At 52.1% G+C, this 19,780-nt stretch overlaps 1 protein-coding gene across 1 annotated transcript in view; it reads left to right on the top strand.

Annotated features, from left to right (window-relative positions):
* The window catches only part of RGS9 (regulator of G protein signaling 9), a 53,403-nt gene extending 39,838 nt beyond the window's left edge, over positions 1 to 13,565 (top strand). Inside the window, exons 12-17 of the mRNA XM_065896403.1 lie at positions 1,406 to 1,519; positions 4,780 to 4,895; positions 8,334 to 8,421; positions 8,897 to 9,035; positions 10,883 to 10,968; positions 13,391 to 13,565. Of these exons, the coding sequence (XP_065752475.1) occupies positions 1,406 to 1,519; positions 4,780 to 4,895; positions 8,334 to 8,421; positions 8,897 to 9,035; positions 10,883 to 10,968; positions 13,391 to 13,565 (718 nt within the window). The remainder of the gene's footprint in view (positions 1 to 1,405; positions 1,520 to 4,779; positions 4,896 to 8,333; positions 8,422 to 8,896; positions 9,036 to 10,882; positions 10,969 to 13,390) is intronic.
* Positions 13,566 to 19,780: the final 6,215 nt, after the last annotated feature.

The raw sequence follows: 19,780 nt of genomic DNA, 5'->3' as shown, positions 1-19,780 counted from the left end.
GTAAGCAATTACCCTTTCAAAATGTGGAATTCCTTGGAGGCTCACCTTTCTAGCTCTGCAATTTTTCTACACACTTGAAAATGGACTTGGCTGATTTCTGGGGACGCACGACATGACTAGTCATTTATTCTGCCCACAGGTACCGATCGGGGTGGGAGAGACTGTGTTTTGTCCAGTGCCTTTCTTCCAGGGCGGTTAGGGTTAGGCTTTTGTCAAAATCTCCAAATATCTTTTGACATCCTCCCAAACCCGTAGTTTGCAAAACTACCACCTGCCCGAAAATACGTGCCCTGACCTCACCCACCTTTTGCAGTGACTTCTGTCTGCGGCTGCCGAGTCACAGGTGGGGCTGCACGCCGGGCGCTCACTTTGGGTTCTAATGTTCTGCGATAAAGCCAGACCCACCTGCTCTGATGTTGCAGAAACCCAGTTTCATGAAACCAAATAGAAAGTCCATTAGAGGAGGTTCAAAGGCTACACTGGATACTTCGTAGGCCCACTTTCCAATTTTTGTTTGTCTCATTACCATACTTTGGACATCATTATAGTGTTTGGACCTGTGGATGCATTTTTTCCCCTTCCCTCCAGCTGCTCCACTGTAAAGGTCTGATAAGAATAGGGAGGTCACGGGGCAGGTGGAGCCCAGGGGCTTGAGTTCTGCGCGGAACTGTGAACCGAGAGCTCTGGTGTATCTCCCGGGCACGGTCCTGCTCTATCAAACTCTCATGGCTGTGGGCAGACTTCGTGGCAGGTGCCTTACGTGTATACTACGGATGCAATCCCCACCTGTAGGGTGAAGGCATGCCAGGTTTTTTCCAAACTGCCAGATACCAGGACGCGTGTTGACTCAAAAGGTCTAACCCGACCAGGAGGGATTAGCTCTTGCCCACGTTTGTCTCAGTGAGACCACCGCTGTGAATACTGGGTCTGAGTTCCCAAATGCAGGCATTATTTGACCAAGGGTGGACCCCAGGGTGGCACAACAGAATCTCACCGAGTCTGTGGCGACCATGTGCTTCCAAGATGGTGCCAAGACACCTGTTTGAACACGTGCAAAGAGTCAGCTTTGCATTTTGAAAACTCATGATCAAATGTAAAGAGCCTGTATTTTAATGAAATACGTACGGAGAAGTCACAGAGAACTGGTTTGGGAGACGACGTTTCACTTTACAACTAGAATAGGACAGATCTTGGTGAGGTTTCATTTCACAACTAGAATAGGACAGAGCTTGTTTAACACCTGCCAATCCCGAGGGCTGTTAGAGCGTTTTTCTAAGAAGACGGTAACAAGTATGTAACTGAATCCAACAAGTTGAAGGAGGGAAGGCTGGTCAATCAACCTGAGTGTTGATTTGGTCTCTGGGGTGTTGAACTTCTAGGAAATCGCTTTCCGTTTGCTTTTCAGGATCGTCAAGTACAGTGAGCAGTTTTCGTCCAACGACGCCATCATGTCGGGCTGCCTTCCTAGCAATCCTTGGGTAACGGATGACACCCAGTTCTGGGATTTAAATGCCAAACTGTATGTATTCGAGATATCGGGGTCCTTTTAAAAGTAACTTTTTGAGTTAGAATTCACACACCGTATAATTCACCCATTTAAAGTGTACAAGCCAATGGTTTTTACTATATTCATCGAATTGTACAGCCATCACCACAATTTTAAAATATTTTCATCACCCAAATAAGAAACCCTCTACCCTTTAGCTATTACCCTCCAAATCCCCCTCCCCAAAACCCTCCAGTCCTAGGCAACCGCTAAACCTTCTGTCTCTACAGGTTTGCCTATTATGGACATTCATATCAATGGAATCACACAATCTGTGGTCTTTTGTGATAGCTTTTTTCACTTAGCATAATGCCTTCAAAGTTTATCCATGCTGAAGCAGGTATTCATACTCAATCCCGAGTTACGGCTGAAAAATATTAATGTATATGCACACGCCACATCTCGTTTACCCATCCATCAGCTGATGGCCGTTTGGCTTGTCTCTGCCATTTAGCGATTGTGAGTAATGCTGCTGTGAACATTTGTGTGCTAGTTTTTACGTGGACATATGTTTTTCATTTCTCTGGAGTATGTACCTAGGGATGGAACTGCTGGGTCAAGTGGTAACTCTGCTTTAACAATACATAGATCGTTTTTTTTGCGGTACGTGGGCCTCTCACTGCTGTGGCCTCTCCCGTTGCGGAGCACAGGCTCCGGACGTGCAGGCTCAGTGGCCATGGCTCACGGGCCCAGCCGCTCCGCGGCACGTGGGATCTTCCCGGACCGGGGCACGAACCCGCGTCCCCTGCGTCGGCAGGCGGACTCTCAACCACTGCGCCACCAGGGAAGCCCATAGAGCGTTTTTGAAAAGAAAACAATCATCTTCATGGCTTCGCACTTTTGACTTCTGACTAGAGTAAAAATAAGTTCCTGGAAAGCAGAGCCCTAAAGCTGCCTTGGGGATTACACCACTTACTCCTTTGCTGTTTATGAAATTTGAACAGTTGTTGCTGCTACCTGTGCCTGCATAAATCTGTCGTCTGGAAGAGGGGGCAAAGGCCAAGATGCAGGGGGGAAAAGCCCAAGCTAACATAGGGGGGAAGAAGAGGGGGGCAGTTCAGAGGGAGCTGGAGCAGGAGAGGCAGAAGGGGCTGGAAGGAGCATGTGGGGTGGGGTGGGGTAGCTGGAAAAACAGAGAGCGTCGGGTACATGCCACAGCGGGGTCAGCGCCAAGGCCGTCACCACCTAAGGCATGAGGAACACCCAGGTGGCACAGATCCGGCCAGGTGAGCAGGCGTAGCTGCGGAGGCCTTTCACCCCTCCGCATAGCCCGCTATGGGCAGCAGACAGGTGAAGGAGGGCGCTCACCTGGAGTTGGGGGTCAACCGCAGAGCCCAAGACTCTAGAACCATCTTCTGGGGAGTCTTCCGGGGCCTCTAGTTATTAGGACGGTTTTCTGGAGCTTGTGTCTCTGTCGCAGTCATCAGAAGGGAGAGGCAGCCTGTACCTCCCTGTGCACAAGGATGTGCAGAAGTCGGCTCTTGTGGGGGAAAAGGCGGGGCCACCTGGCCAGGACAGGGACCGTCCTGAGAGGGTTTGGGAAGGAGGCGTGGATGCTGCCGGATGCTACGTGCAGTGGAGAGTGGAGTATGGAAGCTTGAGGCAGAGATTTGCTGGTGAAGAAAAGAGGTGATGCTTATGTAGGAGCCCGTGATCAGAGGGTACTGGGTGGATGCCAGATGAGCCCCACCCCCCAAAAATGGGAGGCCTTCTTCTTAATGGTTTAGATTTTAGAACGGTATTAACATCACCTGGGAAGCTTAAAAACAAAAACAAAAACAGGGACTTCCCTGGTGGTCCAGTGGTAAAGACTCCACGCTTCCAATGCTGGGGACGCGGGTTCAAACCTTGGTCTGGGAACTAAGATCCCACGTGCCGTGCAGTGCGGCCAAACAAACAAAACGTAGCAGACGAAAACCCAGTATCCAGCCCTTATCTCCAAAGCCTCTTAATTGGCCTGGCTTACCTCCTGAGCCCCATTAGCCCACTGATTTCAGTGAGCAGCGAGGGTTCACAAGACCGGCTCGGAGCATCCGCTCCCAGGGTTGGCCATGGACCGGCCGCATCAACGTCCTCCGGGAACTCGTGGGGAATGCAAGCTCTGGGGCCGCACCCGAGACTGAATCAGGAAGTTGGGGGATGGCGCCCAGCAGTCAGTGTTTTAATGAGTCTCCCAGGGGATTCTGATGTCCGCTGAAGTTGGCACACCTGTTTCATGCCGGGCCCTGCTTCTTACTGTGTGGGCCCGGGCAAGGGTTTACCCTCTCTGAGCCTCCGTCGTCTTGGAAGTGCTATCCAGCTGGCCGTGTTCCCTTAGGGACCCAGCGATGGGTGTGTGTGTAAAGCACAGTGTGTCACAGATGGTGACTCCGTAAGTGGTAGCTGTTACTCCGGGATCCTTACTGTTCCCACGCTGACGTTAGGGAAGCGTAAGATCGCCTGACCGGCTTGAGATACCACAGACATCACTTGTACCCAGTCATGGTTTCAGCTGTTGCACCAGTGGGCAACGTGGTGTCTGGGACTTGGGAACCTCTGTTTCCCAGGGGCTGTGTTGGGTTACGGAGAATTCCATAAGGAATAGGAGAAAAGCCAACAGTTTTCTGGATTTTCTAGACCGTGAGACCCACCCCATGCTAGCTGGGCTCGCGTGTCCTTCCTGAGATCGAAGCGTGTTCAGAATGAGCGGCAGTGGAGTGGGCCTGGCATCGTAGGGGAGGCTCTGGGAGAGGGTGCACGGCCGGCAGGGCCTGTGGGGTGTCTGCCTGGGGGCATGGGGCCTGAAGCAGGGCAGGAAGGGTCACCAGATGTTCCCGTGGGAAAGGGGTGTTGAGGGGCTGGCAGTGGCCACAGCACCCATCACCGGGGCCGTTCTGGGATTCTCTCTGGTCTGGTGTGGCAGGCTGGCCCCCTGGTCTCCACAGGCCTTCGAGGAGGCGTGCATGTCCCTCTGCCCTGAAGGGTTAGCGTGAGGCTCTCTGCTGGGGGCCTCCTTCCCCCCGCTGGGGAGGCCAAATCCTGAGACGAGGCCCAGGGGACGTGTCTGAGGCTGCATTTTCCAAGCAAGGGGTTACTCGGCTTGTTTGTGCGGGTATGGAGGAGGGGAGGGTTGGGTCGTGCCCTGGGTCGAGGGACTCGCGGAGGTTAGCAGGGGCTGAAGCCCCCTCGCCGCACGCAGGCCCCCTGGGTGCGGCCTGAGTGTCTGGAGCATTTACAAATTGTGGTCCTTGCAGGGTGGAATTCCCAACCAAGATGCGGGTGGAACGATGGGCTTTCAACTTCAGCGAGCTGATCCGAGACCCCAAGGGTCGACAGAGCTTCCAGTACTTTCTCAAGAAAGAATTCAGTGGTGGGTCTCTGAGTCTTTTAAATAAAACATTTGCTTTTAGAAATATTCCTGAATGTCTAGCCTAGGGCTCCGAGGTTGCTCGGCAGGTGTTTCCATAGCTCTGCTTGGGCCGACTCTCATCCTGGACCCGGTCTCTCCATTGGCTCCCGGGGGCCCCGCGGTCGGGGGAATTGCTTTGCTCACAGAATCCACGTGGACATGACTCAGGTTTCCAAGGCTCCATCCCCTCTGGCTGCCCTCACTGGCTCACCCTGATCCCTGGGTCTCCCACCCTCGAGCTCCCGGGTCTGCTGCCGCCATGTACCTGGTTTTCTTCAGCTCAGGGCCCCTCTGCCGTGGCCGCCCACGCAGTTCACCTGGATCCCATCCCCAGAGGTTCCTTTTTAATTGGTTTGGGGCGGAATCTCTGAAGTCTTGAAAACTCCCCAGGTGATTCTGACATGCGGCCATGATCGAGAGCCACTGTCTCAGCTCCTGGTCTGCTTCCTTGGAGGATTTGAATGGAATGGATGGGGCCACATTTTATACCCCAGCCGTCCGGAGGCCCCTGCAGCCTCGTAAATACACTGCAGTGGGAGACACCTGGGAAAAGCAAAGGCCAGATCGGGACCAGCTTCCCTATAGGCGGAGCATTCCATGGGCTTCACCACCTCCCCTGAAAAGTTTACTTTTATGGGGTTCCTTTATTTCTCTCCAAGTCCCCAGTCGTGGGGAGCATCGCATTTGAGCCTTGACACGGCCTGGCTCCCCAAGACCCACTGGCCTGTGAGGTTGCACCTGAAAGTATCCCACGGGACTTGCCGTAAGCCTGTTTGACTGCCGGATGCACACATTACATGCTAAGATGGATTCTTGAAAATCGCTTTTTTTCTGATTAAGCCTAATTGCCGCGAGGTGATAAAACCCAGAACAGTTGGATGGGAAAGGGAGCTGCTTTTAGGACAGGCCGGAAGCAACTGGTGAATAAGTGGATCCGGCGCCATCTAGTGGTCGGCTAACAAACTACACTCTGAGCTTATCCCACCCAGGCGTCACTTAGTGTTGGTAAGAATCCATCCCCAAGATTTCCCTGCGTTATTAAAAGAGCGCTATTGGTGATCTCGGGATGAGATTCCCGAGGCTTCCGGTACGAGCAGAACACGTAAATAATCAGTTCATTTAATTAAAATTTTAAAAATTGAGATATGCTTCACATGCTATAAATTCACAGACCGTATCATTCACATGCCCTTTTAAAGTGTGCCGTTCAGTGCTGTGTAGTAGATTCACAGAGTTGCACAACGATCACCACTATATAATTCTAGAACCTTTTCACCACCTCAAAAAGAAACCCCTGACGCATAGAAGTCACTCCCTATTTCTCTGTCTTCCTCTGCTCCCAACTCCCCAGCCCACACCCCCAGCCCTAGGCAACCACTAATTTACTTTCTATTTTCGTGGACTTGCCTGTTCTGGACATTTCCTATAAATGGAATCATACCATATGTGGCTTTCTGTCCTCTTTCACTTAGCATAGTATTTTCAAAGTCCATCCACGTTGGAGCATGTAACGATGCTTCATTCCTTTTCATGACCGAATAATATTCCATTGTGTGAAGATACCACATTTTGTTTATCTACTTCTCAGGTGGTGGACATTTGGGTTGTTTCAACTTTTTGGCTATTATGGGTAGTACTGCCATGAACATTCATGTACACATTTTTCTGTGCTCATTTAATTTTTTTTTTACCCTGGTAAAGTATTCATAACGTAAGACTTACCATTTTAACCATTCTAAGTGTAGAGTTCAGTGAAATTAACACCATCGTGCACCTGTCACCACCATCGGTCGCCGGAACTTTTTTATCTTCCCAAACCGAAACTCTATCCCCATTAAACACTAACTCCCCACTCCTCCACTCCCCGCCAGCTCCTGGGAACCATTCTATTTTCTGTTTCTATGAACTTGACGACTCTGGGAACCACATATAAATGGAATCAGACTGTCTTTGTCCTGTGTCTGGCTTGTTTCACGGTGCATGCTCTCTTCAAGGTTCATCTACATGGTAGCTATGTCAGAACTTCCTTCCTTTTTAAGGCTGAATAATACCCACTGTATGTGTGCACCACATTTTGTTTATCCGTTCATCTGCTGATGAACGTGTGGGTTGTTTCCGCCTTTTGACTAGTGTGAATAATTGCTCATTTAATTTTACCCTTCAGCAATTAACCGTCTTGCCGTGGGCAAGGTGGTCTGCAGGGCACTTGCTGTAAGACCAATGGCTGTCACTTAAGAGCACTGCTGGCCTGCTTACTCATGTTTGTGATCTCGGTCCCAGGAGCACCCTGAATTTCATGCTGAAGAGGAAGGATCTCTGTGGAGTTACGGGACAGAGGTCAACTAGTTTAGGATCGTGCAAACTTTTCCAGTCTAAAATACCTGGGAGCCTTCCAGAGAATACTGGGAATGGAGAGGAGGGGATGGTCTGGTCCATTTCCGCCCACCATGGCATTCTGTGATTCACCTCCCCCCTGCCCCCCATGCACACACAGGCACACACACACATGCACACACGCGAATACACAGACACGTGTGCACGCACAACGTACACACACACACACACACACACACAGGCACACGTAAGCTCTTGCTCTCCCACTGGACTGACCCCGTTTATTTTCTCAGGCGAAAACTGGCCACCTGGGATGGCGCACCGAGGTGTTCCCACTACTGGGGGCTGGGAGAATCCCCCTTCCAGTTAGAGAAGTTGGAAGGAAACGGGGTGGGGCAGAAGCTGGCTTTCCTCCTGGGCCCAGAGGCGCAGACTCTCCGGCTCAGGTGACCAGGCCTTCCTGAGAGCCAGCCCGTCAGCATCGCTGCTTCGGCAGCGTCTCCGTGAGGGTCTTTGGCTGGAATACGCCCCGCGAGGAGCCCTAAGAGACGGGCTCTCTGTGCACAAAGGAGGTGGGAGTCACGTGCGTCATCGACCAGGCGCAAAGTCACCAGGACCCTTCACGGAGAAAACCTACAGAGCAGCGACGCATGCGTCCCAGCCTGATCAGATGTCACTTGTCCAAGCAAGGTGTGCGACCTCCTGGATGAAGAGGAACGAGACCGCCTCTGGTGGTTCATCTGAGCTCTGACTTGTGTGCCCCGGGGGAAAGCGCAGGTTCCCGGCAGACACATGGCTGCACACACAGGGCACGTGCCCCCCTGGAGCACGTAGGTGTGCTCACTGGGGTAACAAGCCTCTCCGGGCCCTGGACAGAGGACGTGTGGTCTCGGCCCCGCCGTAGTCGCTGCTCCAGGATGGGATGTACCCCAGCTGACCCGTTTCTCTTCTTTCCTCCCTTCCCCTCCCATCTGGACTCCTGTCCGGCTGTCCCCGTGGACCCTCCCCCCCTCCCCCGACCCCTCCCCCCTCCCCCGACCCCTTCCCCCCCCCCCCCCCGCACAGGGGAGAATCTGGGATTCTGGGAAGCCTGTGAGGATCTGAAGTACGGAGATCAGTCCAAGGTCAAGGAGAAAGCGGAGGAGATTTACAAGTGAGGATGAGCCAGATTGGGGGGAGGTCTCCCCCCGGCACCCCAGCTGCCCCCCCCCCCGCGGTTATGCTTGAGGTCGGAGACTGGATGGAGGCCCCCCACACCTCGCGTCCCCATCAGTCACCTCACCTCGCGCTGTGGACACCTCACCCCTGCTCCGGGAGGCTGGAGGTCCTGGGAGAAAGCTGGGGGAGGGTCAGCCCACCCACTTTTTGCTCTCTCTCTGCCAGAGGTTGGGAATTCCAAAGTCAAACACAAGTTCACATTCCCGATGCTGGCAGGGCTGTTTTCTTGCTTCTAAGAAATGTTGCTTGATGGCCTGTTCAAATGCTTTAGTGTCTCCTAAAAAAAGGACCACTTTCACCCCGGGGGACCCAACCCACGACTGTCAACCCCTCGCTCCCAAGCAGCTGTGAACTTTTCATTCACTGACCTGGTCTGGCTACTTTTGCTGACGTCTTCCTCCCCGTCTCAGGCTGTTTCTGGCCCCAGGGGCGAGGCGGTGGATAAACATAGACGGCAAAACCATGGACATCACAGTCAAGGGGCTGAAGCATCCCCACCGCTACGTGCTGGACGCCGCACAGACCCACATCTACATGCTCATGAAGAAGGTAGGTGCGGCGGTGGTGAGGGTGCACGGAGGCCTGGAAGCGCTTCCCTCCCCAGGTGCTGGGAGGGTTCTTTAGATGTGGGGAAAAGGGAGAGAATGCGTGGTCACTGCTTTGCGGTGTTAGATGCAGGGCTGTCAGCTGTCTCTCCCTCCTGCCCGCTGAGCTGGCCCCTCCTTGTGCTCCTGGGCCCTCTGGCCAGGGAGGGCTGCCTGCAGAGACTGTGTGCCCTGTTTTTTTTTTTTTTTTAATCTATTTTTAAAAATTTATTTATTATTTTTGGCTGTGTTGGGTCTTTGTTACTGCGCGCGGGCTTTCTCTAGTTGCGGCGAGCGGGGGCTACGCTTCGTTGCGGTGCGTGGGCTTCTCATCGCGGTGGCTTCTCTTGTTGCAGAGCACGGGCTCGAGGCGCGCGGGCTTCAGTAGTTGTGGCATGCAGGCTCAGTAGTTGTGGCCTGTGGGCTCTAGAGCACAGGCTCAGTAGTTGTGGCACACAGGCTTAGTTGCTCCACGGCATGTGGGATCTTCCCGGACCAGGGCTCGAACATGTGTCCCCTGCATTGGCAGGTGGACTCCCAACCACTGTGCCACCAGGGAAGCCCCTGCATGCCTTCTTAAGGCTTCTCACTCTGCAGTCGTCGCATAGACCGTCATGACATAGTGGCTGCATCAATGTACATGCCCCCCACCGTGTAGGAGGGTTCCGTTTTCTCCACGCCCTCTCCAGCATCGGTTATCTGTAGACTTTTTGAGGATGGCCCTTCTGACCGGTGTGAGGTGATACCTCACGGTAGTCCTGATTTGCATTCTCTAATGATTAGCGACGTGGAGCAGCTTTTCATGTCCCTGTCGGCCATCTGTGTGTCTTCTTCGGAGAAATGTCTATTTAGGTCTTCTGTCCACAGTTCTCATGACTTGGACTGCTACTACTTAGTCTTTAGAATGGTACCGTTTCAATAAATTTTTTAAAATTCTCAATTGGTCGTTGAGAAATTCTCCTAGATGTTTCTGTGGGCTTTGTCCCATGTATGTTACGACTAGAGTTTGCAGTCGGCTTGCGGGGAGCAGGCGTTCAGGAAGTTCCCTGAACCTGCCGAGGGTCCCAGTAAATAGCCACACAAGAGGAGTCTGAGCCTGGGGCTGTTTTTGGTTGGGCTGGGTTTGGTATCCTCTTGCCTTTCTACTGAAATTCAGGGGAGAAGGGCTTGTGAGTGGGCTTGGAAGTGGAGGTAGCGGGTGGGCAAGGTTGGAAGCAAGGGTCTGCTGTTTCGTGCGTACTTCGCTGGAGAGCCCTCGAGATTCTTTGGGGGCGGCTGTGGACCCGGGTTCTCTAGTGTGAAGGGCGGCAGCATCTGGCCAAGACTCAGCATGTCCCACTCCCCGGGTCTCCGAGAATGTGCATTTCTAGCAAGTGGCCGGGTGAAATGGACGCTGCCGCATGGGGACCACACTTGAGCGCCGTGGCTGTAGACACACATCTGAATGCCTTGCACACAAGGATACAAATCCTCTTAACTTTGCAATCTCACTGCCGAGGGAAGGCTGGGGAAACGGCCAGTGTATTCGTTTCTTTTTTTTTTTTTTTTTTTTTTTTGCGGTACGTGGGCCTCTCACTGCTGTGGCCTCTCCCGTTGTGGAACACAGGCTCTGGACGCGCAGGCTCAGCGGCCATGGCTCACGGGCCCAGCCGCTCCACGGCATGTGGGATCTTCCCGGACCGGGGCACGAACCCGTGTCCCCTGCATCGGCAGGCAGACTCTCAACCACTGCGCCACAGGGAAGCCCCAGTGTATTCGTTTGATGTGACACTTTCCCTCTCATAATAACTGTTTTTCTCTTGTTCCCGCTAGGACTCTTATGCCCGCTACTTGAAATCCCCAGTCTATAAGGAAATGCTGGCCAGAGCGGTTGAACCTCAGGAAACCACCAAGAGAAGGCAAGTAGAATGGGTTGCAGTCACTCATTGCCTGCTGCTTTGTTTACAGGGAAAGGAGGGTCTCTTTCAGCCAAACGGCTATTATCAAGATATTTGCTGGATGAAAATATTGGGGACTGGGAAGTATTTCTCACCATGCTCTGAAATCATGCTGGCAAGATGCGCGTAGTAATTACTGCCAGTGACTTTTGTTTCCCTAACACTGGTTTCAAAGAGTTTTGATTATGAGCTGGGATAATGACCTTTATTACAAATGGAAGCATCTCATTGGCTTTTTAATTGCTACGCTTCTCCACCTCCAAACCGATGTGTAGGAATTAATTTAGCTACACCCTGGTAATGTCCTTTGTAATGGCCTAAGACTGTGGAGAGGAGAGCAGATTGCACCCCAAGAAAAATATAGACTCTTAGGGAAAAGGTACAGGGAAACTAAGTAATTCCTGCTGAGCCAGGGGGACGGCCTTCTTTATTCTTTCTCACCTTCCTCATTGGAGATGTGGAGCATATCCCATCTGGCAGAGCCCTTGGGCAAAGGATGAAATGTTCTGAGGGGCAGTTTGGGCTCCTTTTTTTGGGGAAAAAGAAAACTCAACAGGGACTGAAGATTCAAAAGAGTATCCGCACGGCAGCTTGAACAAAGACGCAGGACTTTGGCGGAGGTTTTCCCAGCACCAGCGCATGTCCTGTCCGCCCCTCCCCTGGCCCCCCCTTAGTAGATGTTCTCCGCCCCGTTTGCCAGCTCAGCCCACGCTGGGCTCTTTTTCCATAGTCTCCAGTCAATTCAAAAGAGGGGTGGTTGGACCAGAGCCTTTGTCAAAGGAGCTTAAAAAAAAACCCCAACTTGGTTTCATTCTTGAGGATAATGGCCCTGTTATGAAAAGGAGAGAAAGGAGGTCTTTGTGGTGCTATTCTTCTAGGTTCACGGGGTAAGGAAGGGAGTTCAGTGTCCCTGGGGACTTGAAAGCTTTTCTTTAAGCCACAAGAAAGGGCCATAATAGCTCCAGAAGTTCTGCCAGAAAGTAGTGGGGAAGGGAGGAGAGCTTCGTATGTCTCTCTCCAGATGTTTTTTAAGTTGGCACAGACCTGAGAAATCAGCTGAGATCTTTTGTGGGGCATCCGGGTGCTTGGCTGGGGCGGCACTAGACCACAGGTGCAGTGCTCGGCTGTGAGGTCGGGTACCGCTGTCCGGTGATGCTGTCACCGCTACCGCGAGTGAGAACACCCCCGTGGGACGTGGGAAGCCCGGCCTGGAACTATGTGGGGAAGGCAGGGCGGGTATGAGTTTGCCCCGTGACTCTCAGGCGTGAGACAGCGCACAAAACTTAATTTTTTCAGAACAAGTTAAATGGAGCTCCAGGCAGGCAGGGCTGGTGGGACCCCTGACTTACGGGTAGGGGAGCCCTCTTCCTCCCTAGGGTGGATGCTGGAGTTCCAGGGGCTTACGTGGTCCTGAAATTTGGGGGAGGTCCTAGGTTTTAAGTCTCCCCTTGCTGCTGAAATTATCATTTTCCAAGCCTGCTCTCCATCACCTGCCTCACTCAGAGCTTTGTCTTGGCTCCCGAGGTCGTGGTGGAGAGTTTGGGGTCGGGGATCCACGACTGGCTTTTGTTGAAGGGGCTGACGGTTCGCGCATGCGCACAGTGCTTTGGAGGAAGGGTCCGCCGGGTCTGGTGCGGGTGCACAGCGCACGCCTGCTCATCACCCCTCTTCAGGACCCGTCCCCTTGCTCTGCCCGTGCAGGCTCGCTCCTTGATGGCCCCGCTCTTTCCTTCCTTTCCAGAACCTTGGCTTTTGTGGGGTTTTTTTTTTTTTTTTTGCGCTATGAGGGCCTCTCACTGCTGTGGCCTCTCCTGTTGCGGAGCACAGGCTCCGGACGCGCAGGCTCAGCGGCCATGGCTCACGGGCCCAGCCGCTCCGCGGCACGTGGGATCTTCCCGGACCGGGGCACGAACCCGCGTCCCCTGCATCGGCAGGCGGACTCTCAACCACCGCGCCACCAGGGAAGCCCCAGAACCTTGGCTTTTGAAAACAAGCGTTCCAATTCTCCCTGGGGGCCGGAGCCCCTGGGTTTCCAGTATCCAGACCCTCCTCGTCCGCTTCTTTCTGGAAGGGCCTCCAGGAAGATAAGATGCCTCGTTGACTTCTAAACCTCATGAACGGTAGTCTGTACTTGGCACCGTCTGAGTCTTCCTGGCCGCGTCTAAGCCTCAGATATGATGGCAGCTGGTCCTCAGTCTGGTCCCATCCTCCCAGCGGGGAGAAAAGAGCCACGGCTGGATGTGCCTCTGAGGGCCCCCCGTGAGGTTCCCCGCGGGGATAAGGGGCCGATACAGAGTCCGGCCTCACCTCCCGCCAGGTGTGCCAGTGTCGCTTCGGGGAGCGCGTGGCCCTCCGCCAGCCACTGTTCTCTCCTCCCTTTCAGCTCGAGCCTCCGGTTCATGCGGCGTACCCTGCGCTCCAGCCCAAGCCCCGTCATCCTCAGGCAGCTGGAAGAAGAAGCCAAGGCTCGGGAAGCGGCCAACACGGTGGACATCACCCAGGTCATGAGCAAACTGGATCGCAGGAGCCAACTCAGAAAAGAGCTGCCTCCCAAATAAATGCACAGTTACTTATTTATTCCTGGGGGTGGGGGAGAGTCTAGAGGGTTCTGCGCCCCATTCAGGGAGCGGTGGGCCAGTCGGGTTCACCCCCGATTCCTCGGACCCCTGTCTTGGGCTTCCTCTTACCCCTCCAGATCGCCAAGGGGCCGGGCGGGCACGGGGAAGGCGGGGAGAGGGGGGCTGCACCTGACTCCGTTGCTGTGACATCGCCTGTCTTACCCTCCGGAGTCCTTGGGGGTGAGAACCAGAGAGAAAAGCTGCTTCGTGAACCGCCATTGGCGAGAAGGGCGTGGTTAACTACCCCCAGGGCGTCGTTCCGCATGTTTGTTTCCAGTAGCGTCCAAAGCTCCTCCTCCCGTTTGTCCAATTTAGACTCTGCCTCTAAAGCAGCCGGGGACGGGGCGCCCCAACCAGGGGCTGGCTGCAGGGCTCCCCTGTAGATGCCCTTTCCTGGGGCCCCTCTGTCACACCTGCCTGGAGAAACTCTGCTGAGACATTTCTTTTGAGCTTGTTCTTAGTCCTAAGTTTTGAGGGTTGGTGGACTCTCTCCTTCGCTTTTGCCTCCCCATCCCCCTTTTACATGATGCCAGGGGAATTAGTAGCTTGTAGGAATGAAGGACATAGGCCAGAGGCCTCCAGAGAAGTCCAGGTAAAATGGAGCATCTTTTTGGTTAAAGGACGAAGGTGCCGATGTCTTCATTCATGGGAGGAGGGATGGTTAGAGGTCTGTGACCTTTTCAAAATGAGTCAGGGTCAAAGATAGTACTCTTTGGGATATTATCTAGATGTTGGTGCTTCCCTCCTCCATAGCTTTAGATTAGGCCAGCCTGTGGTCAGGGGTGGGGGGTGGGGTGGTCAGGACAGTTCCAGCTCTGACCTTGGAGGCCTAAAGGTAATTCTTGAAGTTGGGTTTGCTCCTGTACACCTGTGTAAGAATGCAAAAGAGATAAAGCAAGTGGATGAGCAGGTACCGACCTTCTACATCAAGAAGACTCACTCAGCAAATTAACTGAGCACATATTATGTGCCAGGCATTGGTGAATAAAATAGACATGTTCCCTGCCTCATGGAGCTTATAGTCCAGGACTGACAAAAAAATAAGGAAGCCAAGTGTATTAGGTAGCTGCTGCTGTGTAACAAACAAGCACACAACTAGAGTGGTATAGAAGAGTAAGTGTTCATGGCTTATGCATATAGGGTCATCTCTGAGGTTCTGTTGATCTTCGTGGGGCTCATCCCCACGCCTGGTGAGGGTTGATCTGTGGCAGCCTAGGCCGGGATGAGTTGAAGGATTCTGCTCACATGTTTCTTATCCTTCAACAGCCTGGCCTGGGCATGATCCCATGAGGATGGCAAAATTGCAGGGGACTCGGTGGAAGAACGTAAGATTCTTGAGATGAAGGCCTGGAACTGGTGCCTCATCTTAATAACCAAAGCGAGTCACAAATCCAGCCTAGAATCAAGGGCTGGGGAAATCGATTCTTCCTCTTCAGTGAGAGAAATTTCAAAGTCTTCTGGCAAAAGACAGGGAGATGTGGAGGGCTGAAGAACTGAGGCCATCCTTGTAATCGGCAACTCAAACAAAAATATGATAAAACCCATAGAATGTGCTTTAATGCATATACAGTGCCGTAGTAGAGGACGCGGCGTGTGTGGACTCAGGGGGACTCTCTGAGGTGGCGGCGGGTAAGCAGAGGATGAAAAACATTTGGCCATAGAAGGAGTGCAGGTGAGGCAGGAAGAACTTTCCAGGCAGAGGGAGCTGTATGAGCAAAGGCCCAGAGGCGGGAAATGGCTCAGACTGAAAGGCCAGATGACAGGAGCCTGGTAGACAAAGGGGCAGTGGTACAAGATGAGGTCCAAGAGGTGGGCAGGCAGGCCATCGCGGGCTTTCCAGGCCGTTGTAAGAGGTTTGAGGCTCTTGGTTTCACGTTAGCAAAGGGATTCTATTAATCTCCCCGTCTTCCCCAGTCATAGACTAGTTTACACTCGGGAAGAGCAACTACAGAGATGCTTTGTTCATCTCTCTTTTGAAGAATCTTGGAGTCCTCCAACGCAGGGGGAGCGCCTCAAGCAGAAATTTCAGGTGATGAGCCATTGTAAACTGAGTGACAGGAGGGAAGGGACCGTATCTCACTCACTATTTGGAATCTGATGCTTTATACCTAGTGAATTCTGCATAAACATATTACATGGATGGATGGATGGATGGATGGATGGGTGGAAAGACCCCCGGGTTTGGACAAGGCCTCTTAGACTCTTGTCCTCATTCTGTCGCTAGCCATGTGGTCGTGAGCAAGTCACTTCACCTCTCTGCTTCATAATTTTTGAAATGAGGGGTTGGGACCAGATCCATGTTTCTCAAACCAGAGTCAGTGAATTCCAGGAGCATACCCAGCCTGGGCCATCAATTTTACTTGAAGATTTGCAATGGGAGGGAAGTTAGATAGTTTTTTAAATTTCACATTAAAATAATCATGAATATATTACGAATTAGACTGCAAGCTGTACGTGAATTTTTTAACATAAAAGCTGAGACGTCAAAGATATCTCATGCCTGGCTGTGGCGGGTTCAGGCTTTTGCCCTCAGACTCCTGGGAGAGCATGGTTGCCCAGTTCTCCTGCTGTTGGGCCTACTTCTGTGGGAAAGTTTGAGAAGCATGGAACTGGAGGTATTTGCCCTCCATCCTAGTTACCCCTGTATGAGCTGAGGTTACACACCTAGCAAAATGGTGGTAGGGTGGTGGGAGAGTTGAAATGCACCTTGAATTCTTCAGGACACAGAGTATGTCTTGTTCGTCTTTGACTCAACGATTCACCAGCCCACTCCTCACTCATGAGACGTGTCTGCTTCATGTGTCTGTCATCCTCCTGCAGAGTACCCAGTGCTCTGTGTCAGACACATAGTAGGTGTGGCGCACGCATCGATGGAAACCTTCTCAGTGTCAGACACACAAGAATCCCCAGTCAAAGGAGAGGCACAGACATGTCAACAAAGTAGGTTATCGTTCCTTATTGGACGGATGAGTGCTTCCACATTACCCTTCTGAAGGAAGGGAGATGACACATGGCTTCACTTCTGGATGTGTTCCACAAGTGTATTCTATATATTTTTTTATTATTAAAGTATAGTTGGTTTACAATATTATATTAGTTTCAGGTGTACAACAGTGATTCAATATTTTTATAGATTTTACTCCACTTAAACTTATTATAAAACGCTGGCTATATTCCCTGTGCTGTACGTTACATCCTAGTATCATTTATTTTATACCTAGTAGTTTGTACCTCTTAATCTCCATCCACAAATGTATTTTAAACACCCGTTTTGTGTGAGAGCCCATGGTGGGTGCTATGGCACAGATGCAAAAATGGACGAGGTGTTTTCTGCCCTCAAGGGGCTGACAAGGGTACATGGAGGCGATATAGGCTGGGTGGTGTGCAACACACTAGTGGAGCACAGAGATGGGGGAGAATTGTCTGGCCTGGGGGGTCGAGGGGGGTGCACCAGGAAATTCTCATGTTTGGTAGAAAGGATCCCTACCTAGTTTTGAGGTTTTGGAAGTGTGTCTGCTTCTAGACTCCAGCCACTGGTATCTGCTCCTGCCAGCTTTGATGCACTAACAGTAGCCCCACAGGGTCCATCTGAATCTCAAATGGTGTAAAAATAGTATTTATTTGGACAATAGTATTGATACATTTAAATTACTATGATATTCTCTATCCTGCCACGCACTTAGGCACCATCTTAATTCCACTAATGCCATATTGTAGACAGCTTGAGTTTCTCTACCCATGTGGTGTATATCTGATGCTAGAATATAAGTTATGCCATAAGGTACCAGGATTCATTTTCAGGCTTGGATTTTAGAGAAAGGACTGCTTTTGTTGTGAGGGTTGAGTGGAAATACAAGGGCTAGGGAGTAGAGTGCCTAGGAAAATGCCTGGCATATAAGTGCTCAGTAAATGCTAGCTGCCGTGATCGTCATCACAGCCATCATTATTATTACCATCACCACCATCATCACCATCATCACCATCATCACCATCACCATCATCACCATTACCACCATCATCACCATCACCACCATCATCACCATCATACAATCACCATCACACCATCACCATCATCACCATCACCACCATCATCATCATCACCATCACCACCATCATCATCACCATCATCACCATCACCACCATCATCATCACCATCATCACCACCATCACCATCACCACCATCATCATCACCATCAGCACCACCATCACCATCACCACCATCACCATCATCACCATCATCACCATCATCACCATCACCATCATCACCATTACCACCATCATCACCATCACCACCATCATCACCATCATACAATCACCATCACACCATCACCATCATCACCATCACCACCATCATCACCATCATACAATCACCATCACACCATCACCATCATCACCATCACCACCATCATCATCACCATCATCGCCATCACTGTCGTCATCGTTGTCATCAGTATCATCATCACCAACCCTAGTAGCTTCATGGTCTTAAAGTAAGCTTGTTCTTCCTTGCATTTTTGCCCAGCACAGTGGTTCATTATTCTTTAGGGCATTTCCTGAGGTGTATTTAAAGCCTTGTTGACCCAAACCATCTTACTTTCTCTTCTCTCTCAGAGTCTAGCTCTCCAGGGACCATTAGGATATATTTGAGGGGAAGAGAGTGGGGAATTGATGGCACGTCGTATGTCTGCAGAGGGCTGACCAGCAGCAGTGTAGTGACTGGTCAGTCCATGGGTCCCCAGTTTTGTCTGTTCAAGATGGGAAGGTCTTGTGCTGGGCGGTGGCAGATGAGCTGACCGGTAGGAGAAATGGGGTGTTCGCCCACATGGATTTTTCCCCACGGGGCCAACTGTGCTCATTCGCTTTCGGGGGCAGCAGGGAAAGGGCGAGTGAGAGGGGCTGGGAAGGGGGGACTGGTGCATGGCATGTGGCCCCCGGAAGGTGGCCCTCTCCACCTACCTGCTCCCAGGAAGTGGCCACAGGGTCTCCTGCAAATTCTCAGCCAGTTTCTGTACGGAAAGTGAGTCGCGTCTCCGCATCGTCTGCTTTGCCTTTCATTGAAAGCCTGTGCTCGTGTTCTCGTGCCACTGACCGCGCTCCGTGTCGCGCTCCTTCTGCAGCAGAATAAAACAGCAGCACAAAACAAAGCCAAGCACGGCTTCACTGTGTCTCTGTTGCGTCATTTCTTCGCCACGTGCCTCGCACACCGCTGCTTTGCTGCTTCACAGCCGTGGTGGGTATGGGAGGGGCCAGGGTCGCGGTGGGAGTGGGTAGAAAAAGGCATCTTGCTCAGAGTGTCCAGGGCCAGTCGGGCTGATGCCTGTTTGCCCAGAAGAAGGGACTTTCTCAGGCCAGGTAAGTGAAGCAGGACAGTAGCCACCTTCCTAACGTGTCCTGTCATTCATCCTGGAATAAAGCAGGTGCTGGGCGGAGGAGTGGGGTGGAGAGGAAGGGCCAGAATTGGGCGGGGGTGTGTGGCGGGGCTTGGCTGTCCTAAGCTGTATCGTCTTGGTCGAGCTTCATCATCTCCATGAGCCTCTGTGTTTTTATCTGTAAAGTGAGGATTATAGCAGGAGTTGACCGCAAATTCTGAGTGAGTGGGATTTAAGGTAATGAACTGGGGGTGGGTGTGTCCTCGCTTAACTCGATGCCTCTCCATCTCTCTGAATAAAGCCTGGTTCCTAGTTTGGCGTTTTGGCCCAGGACCCCAAGTCCCGTACAAAACCCCCAGGCTACGGGCTGGCAGCGTGGATCAGTAGGAAAAGCAAAGCCTTTGGGGTTACACGGATCTGGAGTCAGAGTCTCATTTGGTCACTATATTAGTTAGCAATCCCCGAGGGACAAATTAGCACCAACAAGCACCATTTACCAGCTCATAGGTGGCCAGGTGAGACTGGGCAGGTCTCTGTTCAGGGTACACAGTCAAGGTGTCGCGAGGCTGTGTGTGTTCTCATCTGGGGGCTCTTCCACGTTGTTGGAAGGATTCCGTCTCTTGTCATGGGACTGAGGGCCCCATTTTTTTTGCCAGCTGTCGGCTGAGGGCTGCTCTCAGCCTCCAGAAGCCGCCCAAACTCCTTGCTGCACGTTCCCCACCCTCCATCTTCAAAGCCAACCATGGAGAACTCCTCCCTCGTTGAATTCCTAACCATGCTCCGGAA

The sequence above is a fragment of the Phocoena phocoena genome, chromosome 19 (assembly GCF_963924675.1).
Source record: "Phocoena phocoena chromosome 19, mPhoPho1.1, whole genome shotgun sequence".
Lineage (NCBI taxonomy): Eukaryota > Metazoa > Chordata > Mammalia > Artiodactyla > Phocoenidae > Phocoena > Phocoena phocoena.
The sequence above is the reverse complement of the archived record's forward strand: the minus strand, read 5'-3'. Positions and strand labels throughout refer to the sequence as shown.